The sequence below is a fragment of the Phacochoerus africanus genome, chromosome 14, assembly GCF_016906955.1.
Source record: "Phacochoerus africanus isolate WHEZ1 chromosome 14, ROS_Pafr_v1, whole genome shotgun sequence".
NCBI lineage: Eukaryota > Metazoa > Chordata > Mammalia > Artiodactyla > Suidae > Phacochoerus > Phacochoerus africanus.
This window is the reverse complement of record NC_062557.1, coordinates 36,381,460-36,403,247: the sequence shown is the minus strand read 5'-3', so window position 1 is coordinate 36,403,247 and position 21,788 is coordinate 36,381,460. Positions and strand designations below refer to the sequence as shown.

The 21,788-nt window shown below is 36.6% G+C and overlaps 1 protein-coding gene across 1 annotated transcript in view; it reads right to left on the bottom strand.

The window, feature by feature from the left end:
• Positions 1–10,106: 10,106 nt before the first annotated feature.
• Positions 10,107–21,788, bottom strand: part of BRIP1 (BRCA1 interacting helicase 1) — a 136,392-nt gene continuing 124,710 nt past the window's right edge. The window contains 3 exon segments of the mRNA XM_047758601.1: positions 10,107–11,079; positions 13,130–13,360; positions 16,074–16,156. Of these exon segments, the coding sequence (XP_047614557.1) occupies positions 10,325–11,079; positions 13,130–13,360; positions 16,074–16,156 (1,069 nt within the window). The 3' untranslated portion in view covers positions 10,107–10,324.

Sequence of the window (21,788 nt, the reverse complement as noted above, 5' to 3'; positions counted from 1 at the left end):
GAAAAGGAAAAGAAAACACCAGATTGATGTTATGAAGTTGGGGGCCAAGACAGTTAGGTGAAGTATACTTAACACAATTGAGAGGACACAGCTAAGTTTCCAGAGGACTAATGCCTTAGCTGAACTTCTTTTTTTTTTTTTTCTTTTCCTTTTTTGGCTTTTTAGGACCCCACCCGCAGCATATGGAGGTTCCCAGGCCAGGGCTCGAATCACAGCTACAGCTGTCGGCCTACACCACAGCCACAGCAATGTGGGATCTGAGCCACATCTGCGACCTACACCACAGCTCATGGCAACGCCAGATCCTTAACCCACCGAGCAAGGCCAGGGGTCAAACCTGCAAACTCATGGTTCCTAGTCGGATTCGTTCCCTCTGCACCATGATGGGAACTCCTGAACTTTTTTTTTTTGTATTTTGTCATTTTTAGGGCCACACCGAGGCTAGCTGAACTTGAGTAGGAATTTACCGACTCCAGGTAAAGGAGGAAACTGCACAGGTGAAACCGCAGTAGCCACAGGCAGTGGATGTGAAACAGCATGGTTGGTGTAATACACTATTCTTAAAGTATAAAGACGGCGTAGGGTGGCAGGAGATGAGGTTGATATTGACGAAGACCAGATCGAAAAAAATCTGGTTATGTCTTCATGTAGAGTTTTGACTTGGTTTTGTATATGGAAGGATTTTAAACAGGTGAGTGAAATGATTTGCTTTTTAGACTAGCTACACGGCAGCAAAGTAGAAGGGGGACTTTCAAGGAAGGACTGGTGACAAAGAGTTAAAAACTATTACATTAGTCTAGGAAAGAGATTATGAGGGTCTGAATTAATACAGTCACTGTGAAGATGAAAAGTAGGATATAGTTGAGCAGTATTGCTCAACTCAAAAACTTGGATGACTTGATAGTCATCTTTGGAGAAATTAGGAGTTCCCAATATGGCTCAGTGGGTTAAAAACCCCAACATAGTGTCCATGAGGATGTGGGTTTGATCCCTGGCCTTGTTCAGTGGGTCAAGGATCTGGCATTACGGCAAGCTGCTATGAAGGTCGAAGATAATGACTCAGATCCGGTGTTGCAGTGGCTGTGGCATAGGACAGCAGCTGTAGCTCTGATTTGACCTCTAGCGTGGGAACCTCCATATGCCACAGGTGTGGCCATAAAAAAAAAAAAAAAAAAAAAGATTGGAGTATTGGATGATGGTGCCATGAGCTGAAACAGGAAGGGCAGATTTCAGAAGAGAATTGTTTTATACGAATTGAGTTTGAGACAATGTATGGGACATCCAAGATGTTGATCCATCAGCTGGATGATGAACCAGGAATCATTAGCACTCAGTTCGAAAGAGTAAGATGATCCAGAGGAAGCACATCAACTGGGAAGGGAGCTTGGGCTGAGAAAGAAGCAATGCTTAAGTTTAGCCCCGTTACTAGTGAGTTAGGGGAAAGAGTGGACCTAGTCAGGGAAAATACACAAGTTGACAGTGCTCAACTTTCCAGGGTAGTAACATTAAACTAGGTTTGGGGATTTTGCAGGTCTGGGATAGACAAAGGTGGACTGGAGTTCCAGACACAAGCAAGAGAATAGTTCCAGTGACTGACTATGATGTCCAAAATTGGAAGTAAGGACGAGAAGACTGAAAGAGGCTGATAAGCTGTGAGAAAACTGTGGAAATAGGTGTAGAAGAAGGAATGGAGTAGAGTACAGTCAATGGAAGTGGGTGGATGAATGGAGGTGAAATCACAAGAGTTGACGTCAAGAAACTAAGGCTTTAGGAGTTCCCGTCGTGGCGCAGTGGTTAACGAATCCGACTAGGAACCATGAGGTTGCGGGTTCAGTCCCTGCCCTTGCTCAGTGGGTTAACGATCCGGCGTTGCCGTGAGCTGTGGTGTAGGTTGCAGACGCGGCTCGGATCCCGCGTTGCTGTGGCTCTGGTGTAGGCCAGTGGCTACAGCTCCGATTCAACCCCTAGCCTGGGAACCTCCATATGCCGCGGGAGCGGCCCAAGAAATAGCAACAACAACAACAACAAGACAAAAAAAAAAAAAAAGAAACTAAGGCTTTGGTATCAGGTATGTTGGTAAGGTGTTAAGAAGCTGGAATTCAAAGCTATGAAACCTATACTAGTTCTGACTTGAATGTCACTGGTTAGCTATGTTACCTAAGGCAATGTTAAGCTTTTTGGGTTGTTTTGAGGAGACTCCTTCTTTTCATAAAAAACTACTTACTAAGCACCTACTGTGTGTCAAACAGCACACTATGCTCCAGAATGGTTTCTGTCCTCAAAAAGCTTATACTCCTTAAAGGATGTTAATGTATCTTCATTTAATATTATAAAATGTTGTAAAATTTTGAAAAGTATCCCTTTGGATGAAAAGTAAGGTTGCGAGGCTTGGTTTCAGAATTCTAAGACTATACCTTTCACAGAGAGATTCGGGAAAATGAAGTTGGACTAAAATCAATACGAAAGCACAAGATTACACTGAAAGAGTGGAAAGTGCACCATGACATTGACTGTGGTCTCATTGCAATGCTTTATTTTCCTCATTTATAAAAATGAGAATAATACCACCTGTGTTGCTGACTTTGGTAGGCTCTTTTGGGAACCAAATGAGCTAACAGTTGTGAAAGCTCCGTGAGAATACTACACGACATGCTATACTCTAAGGCACCACAGATGTACTTGTTATATTCTTGTCTTGTTCCCTCTGGGTAAGTTAACACTCCATAATCCAGAGTAGAGAGGCTAAGAGATCTGAAGATAGGAACTTCAGAAAAAACAGCATATCCTGAAATTCCTCAAGAATATATTTCAACATTATAAGCATTTTCCATTAAAAACTGCCAAGATGTTTCCTGTGTTAAACAAATTCTGCTGTCTGCTTATAGATGCTCCAACTATAATCATAACTGTGCATGATAGTATGCATATACCCAACAAATGCTGCTTTGCATCTATTAGTTCCCATCACACGGTTCCATAAGTGTTTACTTATATGTGAACTAGGACGTGAATTCCTAGTAGATAGATCCTTGTCATACTCATCTTTGGTATCCCTAGACTATAGCATAGCTTTTAATACAAAGCCGACTCTCAGAATATGTCAGATGAATAAGTGGATGAATGATTAAATGCCAGGTAATATGAAAAGCTGTCCATATGGTTTAGGGAGTCACAGTGTACCAGAGAGATAGACTTCTGCACAATTAACTACAGTATCATACAATAAATATTACATTGGGACAAAGGCAGGAAAAATGAACTTTGTCCCAGGGTGAGAATAGGCTTATCATGTTTACAAAGTAGTGGTCATTTGGCTAATCAATTAGTTCATATGAAATTCAATTCATCTTTTTGAATCCAGCTGGGTCAGAATAGCACTGCTTATAGACATCTCAAACAGAACGTACAAAAATCCAACATTCTTGATAGGTTAACACTGGTAAAAGTACACCCTCCTCTGGAAAAAAAGAAAGAGAAAAGATGGTCTCTGGCCTACAACTGAAGGAAGAGAGAAGGTATGAGGGATTTAACATTGTTGGGGCAGTAAGAATAAAATGTTCAGAAAGGGAAGGCTCATTAGAGTCTAGAAAATTGGCAAATGAAGTAGATATTTAAGAGAGTCAAATATCAAAATCGTGATAGAGGAGTTCCTGTCGTGGCTCAGTGGTTAACGAATCCGACTAGAAACCATGAGGTTGTGGGTTCGATCCCTAGCCTTGCTCAGTGGGTTAAGGATCCAGCATTGCCGCCAGCTGTGGTGTAGGTTGCAGATGCAACTCAGATCCTGCATTGCTATGGCTCTGGCCTAGGCCGGCAGCTACAGCTCTGATTGGACCCCTAGCCTGGCAACCGCCACATGCCGCGGGCGCGGCCCTAGAAAAGGCAAAAAAGACCAAAAAAAAATTGTGACACAGTCGTGACAGAAATACATTATTAACAGAATGTATCATTCAATTAGTTTGGTCAGTAAATATAACGTGGGAGTATAGACTACCCCTTCCTCCTCCAACAAATATCCCTGCCCCATGGATCATACTCAGAATGTTCTCAGTGCCACCTATGGATTTCAGTGTTTCTCTGATGACATTTTTTGTTTGCAATGTGCACACATTTTAAAATATAAAAATAAAATGGAAAAAATGGAAAATACATTTTTACAATATTTAAGTCTTGCTAGCGAAAGAATAACTACACAGAATATTTTTAAAAGCTCAAAAAGCACGAACCAAATTCTGACAGTTTATTTGTCCCTTTGAAGGTGCAATTTCAGGATACTGAGATGACAGTCATACTAGACGACAGCTTCAGTTTCCGAACTACCATTGGGATAGCAGTTCAGAATTCTTAAGGACTTTCACATATTGTATAGCATCTCATTTAATCTTCACAATACTTTTCTTAGGTAAATATTGCTCACTTTTTTTGCCCCCAGAAAATAACGCTGAGGCTCAATGATGTAAATATGACCCAGGCTACTCAGTAAATAAATAGCAGGGCCAAAACACAAATCCACTCTTTATTACTTATTAACATTTTACTATGAAAAAATATAAGTTCAGAGAAGATTCGTAACTTACCCAAAGAATGTTGGCAGGTAGAATTAAACGTTTCCATGCCTAATGGTAACAAAACCCCATGTATGCAGCCAATCAACTTAAAGACTGGAAGTGGAAATACTGATACATCAATCTACCTTACTCCAATTTAGGTAAAGCCGTACTAAGGATGGCACAAAATAACTTTTTAACATTTTAATATTTCCTACCACTTCTGTTTTAGGGTAATAATTCGCCTCCACAAGCAATAAACTCCGACTGGCCATGTGGATTACTTGGATCCTTTTACAACAGATACAACAAAAAAGATCAGTGTTGAAAAGGATGGTTAACAATTTTTTTTTTTTTTGGTTTTAGGGCCGTACCGGTGGCATATGGAGGTTCCCAAGCTAGGGGTTGAATTGGAGCTGCAGCTGCCAGCCTATACCACACACAGCAACACCAGTTAGGAGCTGTGTCTGTGACATATACCACAGCTCATGGCCTCCTTAACCAACTGAGTGAGGTCAGGGATTGAACCCTCATCCTCATGGATGCTAGTTGGATTCATTTCCGCTGCATCACAACAAGAACTCCTGATGGCTCACACTTAAATATGAATACCATAACACTAGTTTGAAGAAAAAGGGAAAATATACCAAGACAGGATATTAACATACTTGATACAAAATAATAATAATCAGTACTTAATGTTTCTAAATCTTTCAACTATGTATGAATCATATGTAAAAGATGATGGCATCTAACTTAGTTGACATAAATGATATGCCACATGTACAATTTAGTACTTTATAACAGCAAGGAGACAAAGGAAACATTTTAACATTTAGTTTTGTCAATACTGATGTAAAATAATTTAATGTGAAATGATGAAATTTTGGGGAAAAGCATAAGAGAATCAAAATCATAAGTTGCCTTTAAAAAGACCAAAATAAAAAAATACAAATTATAAAGAGTATTAAAATACCTAGCCTTATTTTTGCCTTGTTAACAGACATTCCTTTTAATCAGAATTTACCATTAGATTTTCAAATGTTAATTTCTGGGAGTAGTTAACTTTCATACAATTTTTGTTTTCCTTCTCATACTTGTTTATTACAGAGTAGAATTTGGTATAGGATGGGTTGTTTTGGATCTTGTTCCGAGAGTTAGTTACTGAATACATTTCATTATAAGGTGGTTCACCAATAAGGTGATCCACTAGCTCAAATCACATGGATAGTATGACAAGACACCATTGCAGAACACAGGAAGCCAGGCAGCTAGTGGTCTATCAAATGAAACCTTAAGAAACAAAATGCTTTTTTTTTTTTTTTTCCTGTCTTTTTAGGGCTGCACCCGTGACATATGGAGGTTCCCAGGTTAGGGGCTGAATCAAAGCTACAACTGCCAGCCTATGCCACAGCCACTTAGCAATGCTGGATTTGAACTGCATCTGTGAACTACAGCACAGCTCACGGCAACACCAGATCCTTAACCCAGTGAGCAAGGCCAGGGATTGAACCCACTTCCTCATGAATATTAGTCAGGTTTGTCAACCACTGAGCCACGATGGGAACTCCACTTTTTTTTTTTTTGGTCTTTTTAGGGCCACACCTGTGGCATATGGAAGTTGCCAGGCCACAGCAACATGGGATCCGCAGCTTATACCACAGCTCATGGCAACACCGGATCTATAACCCACTGAGCAAGGCCCAGGCTCATGTCCTCATGTATACTAGTCTGGTTTGTCACCGCTGAGCCACGACGGGAATCCTCAAAATGCTTTTTTTGAAAATCGTTTAAGGCTAGAGAATCATAAGCCTAGGTCATCTATCTAAATTTCTGTTTCCTGAGGTGATGTTTTTTACCGTATGTTTAATTGCTACACATATTACAGTTTTAGCTTCCTTAGACATTCACTATCTATGTGGTCTTAAATTTATTATTATTAAAAAGTTCAGTATTAATACTGCCTTTCTATTTACAAAAAATTGACTGCATTTTCCTATGGAAATAGACGAGACTACTACAAATTTATAAAAGTTGAAGTAAAATCTCATGTAGCTTATTGATAAATCTGGGGTTAAAAAGATCATAAGCAACAATAATTGTGTGGTAATCAAATAAAAAAGTCCTCACTTGGAGATTAAATGGTTACAATAACCAGTCTTTTAATTAAGAGATTTTAAAATAGGCATTTTGATTTCATGAAGTTTTATAAGAAATCCCAAATAATTAAATATTTTAAATGACTTTACTATAGCAAAATAGCATGACAAAGTCATATTGCAGAAAAAATGGCATAGAAAAAGCCTTTTGAAAAATTCGTCTTAAAAACAAAGACTATAAGAAAGAATAAAAACAAAGTCTTATGTGAACTTAGAAACAATACCAAATTGAAAACCATATAAAAATTAAATGCATAGTAGTAGCATAAAGAATTATCATTAATTTACAACATGATTATTAAAAGCTTTAAATGATTCTGGCAAATTTTAAAAGTCAAGTCATGAAAACACCTACTCTTTATAGTGTACCTTTCTTCCATGAAGAAAGCCCTTTCTCCAACTGGTAGTTTTCCTGGTTTGTGGCCTGTATGCTCTATTGTATTTTCAGCCCTTAAATAAATTCAGTATTAGATAATTATTTCAGATGCATAAAAATAAGGCAAATGATTTGATAAACAATTTCTATACCTATCAAAAGCCTTAAAAATAAATTACCCAAATTACTTTTCCCTCCTGCTATATAATGATTCTTTGTCCTATCTATCTATCTATCTATCTATCAATTTATCTATCCATCCATCCATCCATCCATCCATCTATCCATCATCATTGGAGAAGGCTTAAAAAAAGCAAAGTGTACTCCAGATATATGATTGACTTATCAAGTAATAAATGAGGGCTTGCCATGTGCCAGGTACTCTCTTAAATACTTTTACATGTTTAAACTTTCTAAACCATCTCTTTAAAAGTATGTTTTCACTAATAAAAATATTCTACCTCATACTCTTTATAAAGGCTAGTACTTTACTTCTTGCAATACCATTCTGGTCAAAGCTGTGATCCGAGGAGACTCTATACCTGTTTCAACAGTGATATCATTGTACAAAATTTTTGAAACACCTCTTGGAATTACTAAAAGCTTGTGGCACATCTCTATGTACATTCTCAGTAATGTACATAGAATGTTTAACCTTGGAGAGAATTAGATTTTGGAAAGAATAAATTATATCTAGGGAAAGATATGGTATTTGATATCAAGTTGGATAACAGCACTAAGATATGACTAAAAAATAATGTACTTGGTTTTTTCTCGTGTAATTTACCAGTTCTTCTAAGGCAATTTTAAAGATTCAAGAAAATTTTAATTGTGGCACTGTTAAAATAAATACCTTGCTTCCCCAAGTATGCATATATTCATACAATTATTCATTTTTACCTTGTCTACAAGTGTTTTACTTTATTTCAAGCATTTTGCCAAAAAAAAAAGCAAAGGAAGACTGATTCATAATAAAATATCAACATATATTTCTTTAAATTATGGATTTTTTAAGCTGAAAGGGATTTGCATGATTTTATACTACTAGATTCCATACTTCACAGATGAAACTAATTCCCCAAAAGGCATGGTAATTGCCAACACGACTTAGCAAATTAGTGGCAGAGCCAAGAATAAAGCCCAAGTCTCCTGTCTTCCATCTGGTATTCTTTCTACTACTTGCACTACCCTTTATCCGTAGATCAAGAATTGTACCAAAGAGGAGAAATCGTTTCAGCCTTTCAATATAATTGAGAAATTCCCTTGTAATCCAGTGCTTTTAACTTTTTACTGATCACCTAAGAAAAAGATCTAATACTAGGGGGGACTAAATATATATCCCAATATATAGACAAATTCTTTCACTGGTAAATTATCAATTTAAATTTCTTTCAACTATGCTTAGCATTCTAACACCCAATGCTATAGAAACAAGCTGTATTCAATCTAAACAACCATCAAAATGAAAGTAAACATATGCATATGTAATAATCATTGTTCCAAATGAATATAAAACATATCTAACTGCTGGGAATTTTGACTTGAAAATAAGAAACCACATCCACAGCTTTAACAGCACACACAATTTCAATTCAGATCACTCAGAAGAAGCCTAAATGTTCATTAGATAATAACTGCTTCTTGGAAAAGATTAGTGAATGTATGTCTGGAGTGATGTCAGAGATTCTTAGGCAATGCTGGATCCTTAACTTGCTGTGCCACAGTGAGAACTCCTGTCAGAGAAGAGCTCCTTTTATAACCATTTTTAATCAGAAGTATAGCTTCAATCAAAATTTATAGAAAAGTTTAATGAGCCATAGGGAACATTTTTCAGCTACAGTTACAGGTTTGGGTTTACGTATTAAATATATATTTGAAGTTTTCTATCTTAGTTACATAATTGAAGACTTTATGCCAGAACATGTCACTTTTTTCCACAATGGTGATGAAGCGAAATAATTAGAATTGAAAATTTGGAATCCTTCATTGGGCATTTTATAACTTTACATAAATTTGTTTAAAACATGCCTGATTTTGGTTTACCGAAAAAAAAAATGTAAAACAATTGCAATTAAAATGCATGTAGTTTTCTTCCTCAACTTTTAATTACTTTTAAGTAGGCACTTTAATACCAGAATAAACTTTTCAAGAAAACCGTTGATTTCTAAAAAACATCTCAGACTGGTCTGAGGTAAAATCTACAGTGAAACATGACTGAGGTGTGACTGGATTAGACTGCTACTAATTTTTATGCATCAGTATGAAAACAAATGAAGAGGACTACAAAATACAAATATGTATGTGCAATTTAAAGTGCCTTAGGGGGCATTCCTGTCATGGCTCAGTGGTTAATGAATCCGACTGGGAACCATGGGGTTGCGGGTTTGATCCCTGGCCTTGCTCAGTGGGTTAAGGATCTGGCATTGCCGTGAGCTGTGGTGTAGGTTGCAGATGCGGCTCAGATCCCACGTTCCTGTGGCTCTGGTGTAGGCCAGTGGCTACAGCTCAGATTGGACCCTAGCCTGGGAACCTCCATATGCTGTGGGAGTGGCCCAAGAAATGGCAAAAAAGACCAAAAAACAACAACAACAAAAAGTGCCTTAGGAAATTATCTTCAGATTGATAATTTAATATTGCATTTAGCTAAAGAAGAAAATATTGTTGGGGAAATATTTTTTATGAATCACTTTATATAAACTTGAGAATAGTAAAACAACATTTCTGAATATAAAAGAGACTTTAAAATTTTTGAAGATGGATTAAAGTGAAAAATATATCTTAAAAAACAAAAACTACACTGCAGTTTTCTGTTGTGGTGCAGTGGAAATGAACCCAACTAGTATCCATGAGGACTTGGGTTCAATCCCTGGCCTCACTCAGTAGGTTAAGGATCCGGTGTTGCAGTGAGCTATGTAGGTCACAGATGGGGCTCAGATCCGGCATTGCTGTGGCTGTGGTGGTGGATGGGGGAGCTGTAGCTCTGATTTGACCCCTAGCCTGGGAACTTTCATATGCTGCAGGTGTGGCCCTAAAAAGCAAAGAAAAAAAGAAACATACCATTTATCCAGTGTATAAATTATCATTTACAACAGGGTTTAATATTAGCATGATGACATATTTTTATAGTTTGACAGTCAATCAAGTATTATTACCTAACACCAGGGAACACACCTTAAAATGGAAGGAGACTGTTTAATGTTCTTTATATCCATTTCACAAACTTTTTTTCCCCAGTTTCCAATTCATTTATGAGTTATTACATTACTATCAAGGTCATCGACTTTACTTTCTTCAATATGCATGAGTCTATTCAACTTTGTGTCTCTGTAATCCTCATCTTCCATTTCTCTGACTGAATCCACTCCTTTCATAGTACTAATTCCAAAAAGATCTTCAGCTAAAATGCAATCTGAATTATTAGTCAATCTGTTGTCACTATCAATTCCAACTAGTTCATTCTCTTCTTCATTTGTATCTATAGGATCATAAAGTTCAGGTGTGAAATAGATAGATTCATCCTCTGCTTCTGTTTCAGAAGCTCTATCTGAAGTGGGAAGTTCAGCTTCTTCACTTACTGGAGATAACTGATTATTTGGATTCAGGGCTTCTTCACAGGGCAGCAGCTGTTCAGAATGATTTTTATTAGGAAGAGTAGCATCAATCTTTTCTGAAGGAATAATAGTTTCTGATTGAGGGCATGGTCCAAATGATGTGTTTGTTGTCACAGCTGAGGACTCACACTTATCAGAGAGTGGCAAAACAGCCTCATCTTCTTTTTCTGTTTTAAAAGAGGATGAACTAGAGGCACAGTCCTCTGATGATCTAAACTCAGGTGTTACAGTCAGAATTTTACCAGTGAGATGCTGTCCCAAAGAATTACTGCCAGACCAGCTAACACTCTTTGTCTGTTTGTTGAAGGTTGGGCTTTTAGATCTAGAAATCACAATTCTTTCTGCTCCCACTGCCTGGGCAGACCCTTCCAATAATACTGGATCATCTATGAATACAAAAATTTAAGAGTGTTAACTTTCTGCTCATATTCTAAGAACTGTCATATTAAAATGGTTTTTGTTAGAAATAACTATATAAGATACATAATTTAGAGCCCATAACAAATAGTAGCAAGACTTACACCTTAGAATATAAAGCTTAACATGTTAACTCTGAAAGGAATTCTAGGTCTCCACTGATTCCTAGCCAAGTTATAAAGCTGTCTGGTAAACTATCAAATTCCACACCAGGGACCTCAGAAGTGAACAAGAAAAGGAAGGGTAAAAAGGAAGAGGAAAAGGGTTGAGTAAAGGAGGGAACAAGCTGTAAAAATACCTTAAAAATCTACTAACCAGTGACTGAGGAAAACTGACCTAGTCTAATTCCCTTAAAGAAACCAATAACCACGAAGACAAGTTAGTTGCTTAAAGTTAAAAGTTGGCTGGTAATCAGACCTAGACTATAACCTATTTTATGATTACCAGCATAATGGTCTAGAATTCATTATAATATTTAGTTAGGTTAGAAGCATATACTCTAACATAAATATATTTTAGAGAGTTCCCATTGTGGCTCAGTGGGTTAAGAACCCAACCAGTATCCTTGAGGATAAGGATTCAATCCCTGGCCTCGCTCGGTGGGTTAAGGATCAGCATTGCTGCAAGCTGCAGTACAGGTCACAGATGTGACTTGGATTCTGCGTTGCTGAGGCTGTGGTGTAAGCTGGCAGCTGCAGCTCCGATTTGACTCCTAGCCTGAGAACGTCCATATGCCTCAGGTTTGGCCATAAAAAGAAAAAAAAAAAATTTAAAGTGATATATTTAACTACTATCAGATGTTAAGTAAAACAATTAAAATGGTATCCAACGATAGAGAACACAGTTTTGCAAACTTTTTTGTAATAGGCTAGACAGTAAAAATTTTAGACTTTGTGGGTCATGTTGTATCTGTTGCAACTACTCAACTACACCATTCTAGTGTAATATATGCAACTACTTCACCTCTGCTGTTGTGCTCAATACATAAATGATTGGTTCTGACCTCATTCCATTAAACTTTACTTACAAAAATAGACAGCAGGCCAAATTTGGTCCATAGGCTGTAGCTTGCCAGGTCCTGGTATATATTATATCTAATATATTTTGAATTATGTTCTCATTGTCTAAATTATATTCCAATCTATTATATTATGGTATATTTTAAAATATTTTTATCATTTAAATAAATGACTCTCACTACCCTAAACGAAGAAATTCATGTAAGACAAGTATCTATGAATTAGGCCAATTTTAATATAGCCTTTAGAAGAAAATTACCATTTACATAGTACATTATAGTGCTGTGGTATTTATCACCTTATCATATCTTTACAACCCAACCTGGTTAGATAGGTAGGCAGATATCACTTCTACTAAGACTCAAAAAGTTCAGTGACTTGCTCATGGGGTCATAAGGCTCATGAATGGCAAAGCTTCTTAGTGGAAAATCAGAAAATATGCATAGGTTTCCTGACAAAATTTGTTCCCATGCCAGTCTATCTTGTTTTGTTTTTTTTTTGTCTTTTTGCCTTTTCTGGGGCCGCTCCCGCGACATATGGAGGTTCCCAGGCTAGGGGTCGAATTGGAGCTGTAGCCACCAGCCTAAGCGACAGCCATAGCAACAGGGGATCCGGGATCCGAGCCGCCTCTGCAACCTACACCACAGCTCACGGCAACGCCGGATCCTCAACCCACTGAGCAAGGCCAGGGATTGAACCCACAACCTCATGGTTCCCAGTCGGATTCATTAAACACTGAGCCACGACGGGAACTCCAATATACCATACTATTCCATTATTTTATGATAATGCCTTATGTTACAAACCAACATATTTAAGGACATTAATCTAGAACATAGCAGATATCATTTTAGATATAAGGAAAGACTTCACTACCAAATGTAAATGGACAGAACTTTTATATTTTTCTCGTTTCTGGAGATGATGCCACTTGGTAGAGATGGACTTTTATGTATCGTTTCAGGATATGGTAGTTCTTAGACACACATTTTTGCTTTACCTTTCCTAGGATATTCTGGTGATCGAGAGCGTGCTGCTTCTAATAAAAAAGTTGAGGTATTGTCTTTCAAACAAGCCACTGAAAATATAGACTCGTTGTCCTGTACAGGCTTTCTGTCTTTGGATACATTGATGATCTTTTGGTGCTTTTGGGAAAATTCGGCCAAGGACTCCAAAGCACTCTCAAAGGTTGAATAGTGCTGAATCAGCTGCCGTACCCACTTAGAAAGTCCTAAGGAAGAAAGTAAACCCAGCAAAGAAACTTTGGTTATTTAATGATGATATTATGTATTAAGCAAAAAAAAGATAATTTTTTCTGGTGAAGTAATCTACTTCGAATTTAGAGTGAAGAGAATGGTTCTCATCATTCTTCCTGCCTTTTTACCATCATCTGTATAATATGCTAATGTATCAGTAACATTTCTCTTTATCTGCAGTGATTGCCCCAACTGGAGGGAGGGACAAGGCAGTGGGAGTAGAGTGGATACGGGAAAATGTATTATTTGTCAATTTAGAGTAACTGGGGAATACGCTAAATTTAATTTTATCATAATTCCTCACAAAAATCACCTACCTTTTAATTGTAGAGAAAACAGAAGTTGTAAACAACATTATCTTTTATTCCAACTTTCTAAATTTGACTCTTTAAGAAAGAATAAATTCAAGATTACAGTCTCACAGGTTTTATTTGGTTCCCCTTCTCCCCCCAATTCCAAATGTACCAAACTATTCAGAGGGTAAAAGGAAAAATAACACTGGTTTACTGGCAAAATGATGACCTAACTGAATACTTATTATATAATTATTTTTAATATATAAATAATTGAGTTGTAAAGGACAAGATTTAACCTGTGATACAGGAAAACTGCATAAGAATGAACCACCTTAAGAGTATAAGGGATTTTGGACTATGACTCACTTCAGAATGAGATACAAAATCAGACTTTGGACTTTAGAAAAGAAATACTTTGTGCTGATGTCACTAAAACTATCATCACCTTTTTGGCGTAGTTTAACAAGTCACTATGGTACTTGAGCTTGAGAGAAAGATAAGACAGGGCTTCCAGCAACTTGAACTTATTCATGGTTTCATTCCAAATGGATTCCTTTAGGGTTTTTTTTTTTAATGGAATTTTTCTATCAATCTATACTTAATCAAATCGAATTTAAACAAAATTAGTCATTAAAAGAAATTTGTAGGGTTGTGCTATTATTGCCTAGATAAAATTTCACACTTTAGGAGTTCCCATTGTGGTGCAGTGGAAATGAATCCAACTAGTATCTATGAGGATGTAGGTTTGATCTCTGGCTGTGCTCAGTGGGTTAAGGATCCTGCATTACTGTGAACTGTGGTATAGGCTGCAGACGTGGCTCAGATCCCACACTGCTGTAGTGTAGACTGGCAGCTGTAGCTCCAATTTGATTCCTAGCCCAGGAGCCTCCATATGCCACGTGTGCAGCTCTAAAAAGCAAATCAATCAATCAGTCAATCAATCAATCACACTTTATGAGTCTCAGAAAGAAATGAAAACCTTACAGAAATTACGAAAAATATTTAATTCAAAAAAACCTCTCAACAAATTTAAACCATAAGAGAAATTTCAGTTCTAGATTTTAAAATAAGAAAATAATTTCTTTAAAGTTTCTATTTGGTATGCTTGGGGAAAATAATTATATCAAATAAAAATATGAAATTATCCCAAATTGAAAATTTTTAGTATTACAGTCAACGCTTTCATTTTGACCTTTTTTGATCAAAGAAAGTCTTTTCAGTAAGATGTCAGTTTGCTTTTGAAAACTTGGAAGAATCTGAGCTCCACCTGCTGACTAAACAGAAGCACTGAACATTTGCTTTTGGCTGTCTTAGCCTAAGCACAATGGCTTGCTTTACAAGGAAAGCAAAGAAAAGCAGCATTTTGTGCTTCAATCCAGGGGGATATGTTTGTTTGTTTTTGTCTTTTTAGGGCAGCACCTGTGGCATATGGAGGTTCCCAGGCTAGGGGTCGAATCAGAGCTGTAGCCACTGGCCTGCACCATAGCCACGGCAGCGCCAGATCCAGCCGAGTCTGTGACCTACACCACAGCTCACAGCAACTGGATCTTTAACCCACTGAGTGAGGACAGGGATCAAACTTGCATCTTTATGGATACTAGTCGGATTGTTTCCACTGAGCCACAATGGGAACTCCTAGGGGGATATATTTTAATATTGAATCAAACATAGTATTTAGGCTCTGAAATATAAAAAGTAGAAACCAATCAAAAATTTATTGTTCCATTATATTATTACATGAACTTTTTAGCTCTAAGGATAACAAAAAAGGTGAAAGTATTTCCAACAGTTCTTTGATAACAGATAAATTCCTGTTTGTTTCTAAAGGGACTGTGCTACTGCTGGATGAAAACTATAGGCATATAGTATTTGTTCATTTGAGCGGAGAAAAAAAATGACCATCTATTTGATCTTGTAGCATGCAGTGGTACTTCTTTTCTTCTTAGAAAATACTAGCTCTGACTAGTATAAATTCTAAAACAACTGAAACATTTCTAAACAAACACAACAATAAAACTCATATAATCCAGAATGAAAGAATAAAAAGAATCCTAAGCAGCCAAAAGACTGCTAGATTGCTTCAATATAAAAATTTAATATTCTGGGAAGTTCATTTCTGTGGAATGGCTTTTTCCCTGACAATGCTAAACAGATTACTAATATTACATTAATATTAATATTACATTAGCAGTTAACCAGACTCTCCTCTATAAAGATTTATTTTTTTTTGTAAACACATAAGCATTAAAAGGCTAGGTTTCCAGTCAATGTGAATTTTTCCATGTTTGATCTGGTAATTCAAATTCTCTAATACTTTGTCTTTAAAAATGGAAGTCATTAAATGCCAAAGACTGCTTCTAATTCTTACTTAAAGCCCAGCTGAGAATCTTACCAGATATGTATCGATTTGGGTTACTCCTGAAACGATCATCCACTAGAATCAGAGCTCCCCAATCATTTTTGTGTCGAATACACCTATAAAAAATAGGAAGAAAATCTAACAAACATTGGAAATAAAGCCAAATTTCTGGTGGGATAGATAGAAGATTTAGAAAATCAATGATGTGTCAGGTATCTAAATCAATGATATGTCCTTTAATCAAAATCATTATTCTGAGTAAGGTTATTAGAAACTACTTAATATAATGTACCAAAGCAGGTGCGTCAACAAACCCACTTTCACCAACTATTGATAATATATCCAAAAATATTATACGCATTCTATTTTGAAAGTCAAGAAAATTACAGAAAATATTTCTCAAATGTCTTCCTTATATACACTATTTTTTGCCATAAATATTACATCGGCTATAGATTTTATTCTAGTTTAATGAGTTTTTATCATGAATGTATACTTTTGTAAGAAAAATCTGTACCAATTGATACAATCATATAGTTGTTCTTGTTAAACTGTTAATAGGGTAGTTTACACTGGCAGAATATCAAATATTGAACTAGCCTTTCTTTCATTCCTAGAATAACCACACATGGTCATGGTACATTATTTTTTTATATAGTTAGGTTCAATTTGCTAATTTTTTAATATAAAAATTATAAAATTTAAAAACGTTTAGTGGGTTTTAGTACATTTATAAGGTTGTCCAACCTATATCACTACCTATTACAGAACATTTTTATCTCACCAAAAAGAAATCCCATGTCCATTTGTCACTCCCAGTTACCTGGATTGTTCCCCCTAACCCCTGGCAACCATTAATTTACTTTATGTCTTTAAAGATTTTCCTATTTTGTTGTTTTCTTTTGTTCTTTTTTGGCTGCATCTGTGGCATGCAAAAGTCCCCAGGCCAGGGATCAAACCCGCGCCACAGCAGCAACCCAAGCAAGCCACTGCAGTGATGATGCCAGATACTTAACCTGCTGAGCCAAAGAGAACTCCAGATTTACTTATTTTGGACATTTCATATAACTAGAATGATACCCTATATGGCATTTTGTGTTTGGTTTCCTTCATTTAGCATGATGTTTTCAAGGGTACTTGTATTGTGCATCAGTATTTCATTTCTTCTTATGGCTGAATAATATTCCATTGTACGGCTATACCACATTTTGTTTATCCATTTATAAGTTAATGAGCATTTGAGTTGTTTCCATCTTTTGACTATTACGAATAATGCTGCAACAAACATTGTGCACAAGTTTTTATATGAATATATTTTTAAAATGCTCTTGTGTATATACCTAGAAGTGGAATTGCTAAGTTGTATGGTAACTTTTTGTTTAACTTTTTGAGCAACTGCCACTTTTTTTCCCCAAAGCAGTCACACAATTTTACATTCCTACTAGGTATATATGAGATTTCCAATTTCTCCAAAGTGTCACCAACACTTGTTATTGTCCATCATTTTCAATATATGAACCACAAGAGGTGTGAAGTAGTATTTCACTCTGGCTTTGATTGCATTTCCCTAATAACTAATGGTGGTTTCATGTGCCTACTGCCCATATGTATCTTTTTTTTGGGGGGGGGGGAATGTGTATTTAAATTACTGGTCCAATTTAAAATTGCACTATTTTTCTTTTTATTTATTTATTTATTTATTTATTTATTTATTTATTTATTTATGTCTTTTTGCTATTTCTTTGGGCCAATTTAAAATTGCACTATTTTTCTTTCTATTTATTTATTTATTTATTTATTTATTTATTTATTTATTTATTTATGTCTTTTTGCTATTTCTTTGGGCCGCTCCCACGGCATATGGAGGTTCCCAGGCTAGGGGTCGAATCGGAGCTGTAGCCACTAGCCTACGTCAGAGCCACAGCAACGCAGGATCCGAGCCGCGTCTGCAACCTACACCACAGCTCACGGCAACGCCGGATCATTAACCCACTGAGCAAGGCCAAGGATCGAACCCGCAACCTCATGGTTCCTAGTCAGATTCGTTAACCACTGCGCCACGACAGGAACTCCTGATCTATTTTGAGTTAACTTTTAAATATGGTGTGAAGTAGGGGTCTAACTTCATTCTTTTGCATGTGTTTATCCAATTATCCAATCATGATATATTAAAAAGACTTTTCTTTCCTTATTGTCTTGACACTTTTGCCAAAAATTCATACACTGTAGATATATGGGCTTGTTCCTGGACCTTCAGTTTTATTCCTTGTTCTACATGTCTATTTTACGCTAGTACAACATAGTCTTGATTATTGTAGTTTTGCAGTAGGTTTGAAATTGAACATGGTCAATTCTCCAAATTTGTTTTTTTTCCAAGATTTTTGTGGCAATTCTGGGTCTCTTTCAATTTCCATATGAATTTTAGGATAATCGTCTCTATTTCTGCAACAAATCCAGCTGGAAATCTGGTTGGGATTGTATCAAATCTATATATCAATTTGGGGGATTGTCCTATCTTAACAATAGTAAGTCTTCCAATCCATCATCATGGAAATCTTTCATTTATTCAGAAATTTCTTTCAACAATATTTTGAACCTTTCAGTGTACTTTCATTCAAGTTATTTCTGGAGTTCCTACTGTGGCTCAGCAGTTAACGAACCCAGCTAGTATCCATGAGGATGAGGGTTTGATCCCTGGCCTCACTCAGTGAGTTAAGGATTTGGACGTTGCTGTGAGCTGTGGTATAGGTCGCAGATGCGGCTTCGATCTGGCATGGTTGTGGCTGTAGTAGCATGGCTGGCAGCTGTAGCTCGATTAGATCCCTAGCCTGGGCACTTCCATATGACACGAGGGCGGCCTTAAGAAGAAAAAAAAAAAGTTATTTCTAAGTATCTTGCTTTTTCTTGATGCTACTTTAAATGGTATTAAGTTGATTTCATTTTTAGATTGTTCATTCCTAATGCATAAAAATGCAACTCACATTTGTACAGTGACTATAATATCCTATAACCTTGTTGAACTTGTTTTAGGAATGAATTCCTCAGGATTTCCATGTAGAATATCATGTCATTTGCAGATTTAAAGAAAATTTACTTCTTTTTCAATTTGGACATCTTTTATTTCTTTTTCTTGCCTAACTGCTTTGTCTAGAACCTCCAAGACACTAATGAATACAAGTGGTGAGATTTTATTTTATTCTCAAACTAAAACGCTGGTTGGAAGCTCTGTGTGCATAGGTGGGGCTTATAGGGTGGGAGTCTGCAGTAAGGTAATCTGGTAGAAACTGAGCCACTCTGTTACTACTTGTAGGCCCTTATTCAGGGGTACTCAACTTTCCTAGAGAGGAACACTGTACTTTCCTGCCTTGGAGATGTAGGTAGACTTTTCTTACCTCCCATCTTTAATACATTCTTAGCTGTACCTGTGGTTAAATATATGGACTCTCGGTTCCATTGTGGCTCAGAGTTAACAAGCCTGACTAGTATCCAAGAGGAGGTGGGTTCGATCCCTGGCCTCACTCACTGGGTTAAGGATTTGGCATTGCCATGAGCTGTGGTGTAGGTCGCAGACGCAGTTCAGACCCATCATTGCTCTGGCTGTGGTATAGGCCAGCAGCTACATCTCTGATTTGAACCCTAGCCAGGGAACTTCTATATACCACAGGTGCAGCCCTTAAAAAAAAAAAAAAGTCAGATGTGATAAATTGAGTAATAAAAATAAAAAATAAATAAATAAATAAAAATGTGAGTCTCTATTCTATCTAGAGAGCAAACCTGGGTGGGGGAGGGAGATATCTACTTCTTGTATTAACTTGCAACCAATCCTCTTTAGTTTAACCCTACTTTAACTGATACTTAAGAGTATTCCCAAGTCCCAAGTTTTTCCATGCTTAAATCTGGAGGATCTTGCTAGTTTTCATGACTATAGCTTGCTTGCTTGCTTGCTTGCTTGCTTTCTTTCCTTCTTTCTTAGGCTTTTGAAACTAGCTTATTTCATGCAGCATAGTGCCTTTGAGTGTCTCCAAGTTGTTGCTTATATGAATAGCTTGTTCCTTTATACTGTTCCTTCCAAATACTTCCATTGTATGGATATAACACAGTATGTTTAGCCATTTATCTGTTGAAGGACATGTGGGCTGTTTCAAGTTTTTGGTGATCATGAATAGAGCTGGTATAAAAACCTTCTGTACAGGTTTGGAGTAGACATGTGTTCATTCCTCTAGAGCAGGGGATGCTCATCTTTTTCTATATATAGCTGGACAGGAAGTATTTTAGCTTTGTGGGCCACGCAAACTCTATTGTAACTAGTGTAAGTTTAGCCACAGAACATACAAAGGGAGTAATATGGCTTATTCCAATAAAATGTTATTTACAGAAATAAGCAGTGTACTGGACTTTATCTACTGGCCACAATTTCCTAATCCATGCTGGGTTATAAATACACAGGAGTGGGGTTGCTGGGTCATTACTATGGGTATACATGAGTATGGATTTAAATTTCAGCTTTCTCTTGCCTGCTAAGTCTTTCAACCATTCACTGTTTTCTAGTGTTCAAAATTCATTGACAGTTCATATGTCACTGTCTCTTCTATCATTCTTTTTAACCTCGTAGGCTTGACATTTTTATTCCTTTACCATGATGGGATTCTGAGAGGGGGTGAAAATTAACATAAACCTTTCATTTTTCCACAGAGACTTTCAAAAATCTAAATTTTAAATAACATTCTTTTGTGCTATTTTAAAGTAACCCATAGGTTCTGAGACATTAGACAAACCATAACATTGGATAGATAGGAAGATAGATATTGCCAATATTATAGAATAGTGTTGAAAATCAATACGAAGTCTATTTTGGTTCTACTTTGGTTTATGTTTAAAGTGTCCTATGGCAGAAAGGCATTTAAGTTAACACAACTGTTCAGAGAAAAAGGTTTCACCTTTTCTTCTTTCTATTGTTTTTATACTGACTTGCTCAAATGAATTATGCCCACTTGAGACAAAGATTATACTCTGGTAAAGCAGACCCATTAGGAAACTTATAGTGCAGTTGTAACCTGGCCACAAAACCATCTGGTACATTCCTGAAGGCTGTTATTACATTTCATGGACTTATATTACCTCAAATACTCTAACAGTCCCATGTGGGCTTAAAAAAAGAAGATAACATTTTTTAAACCCAATTTGTTTCTACTTACTTTAGATCTTCTAGACATATCCCTTAAAAGAACAGTGCTTTCATATAAGCACCTTTTATGTCAATCAACACACATTATGAGTTTTATCAAATGATGTGAAACATTAACTTAATTTTTTTTGTTGTTAATACTGATTCCCTGAAAATCACTATGATGACAGTTGGTCTATCCATTTTTTAATTAACAAAATACTGAAACTACAGTATTATACATCAGTTTTATAAACATATGCTTCTTATGAAATTCTAAAAAGTATGTTCTGAAGTTCTAGAAACTCTTTGGCCAATATGGCATATAGCTGGAACAGCAATGAACCTGGCATTTTACACAAATTCAATAAGCATTCGTTTGCATCTATACCCCAAGATAAGGCACAGCTGGCCACTGAGCACGTAAAAATGTGTAATATATGTTTAGGGAAGGAGACGGATATATAAAAAGACTATCCCAATACACTAAGATATACGCTCTAACAGAGATTAGTATAAAATGCTACGGGTTTCCTAAGGAGTAAATAACTCTAAATGGAGAAACGGAAAAAGGTCTTCCTAAA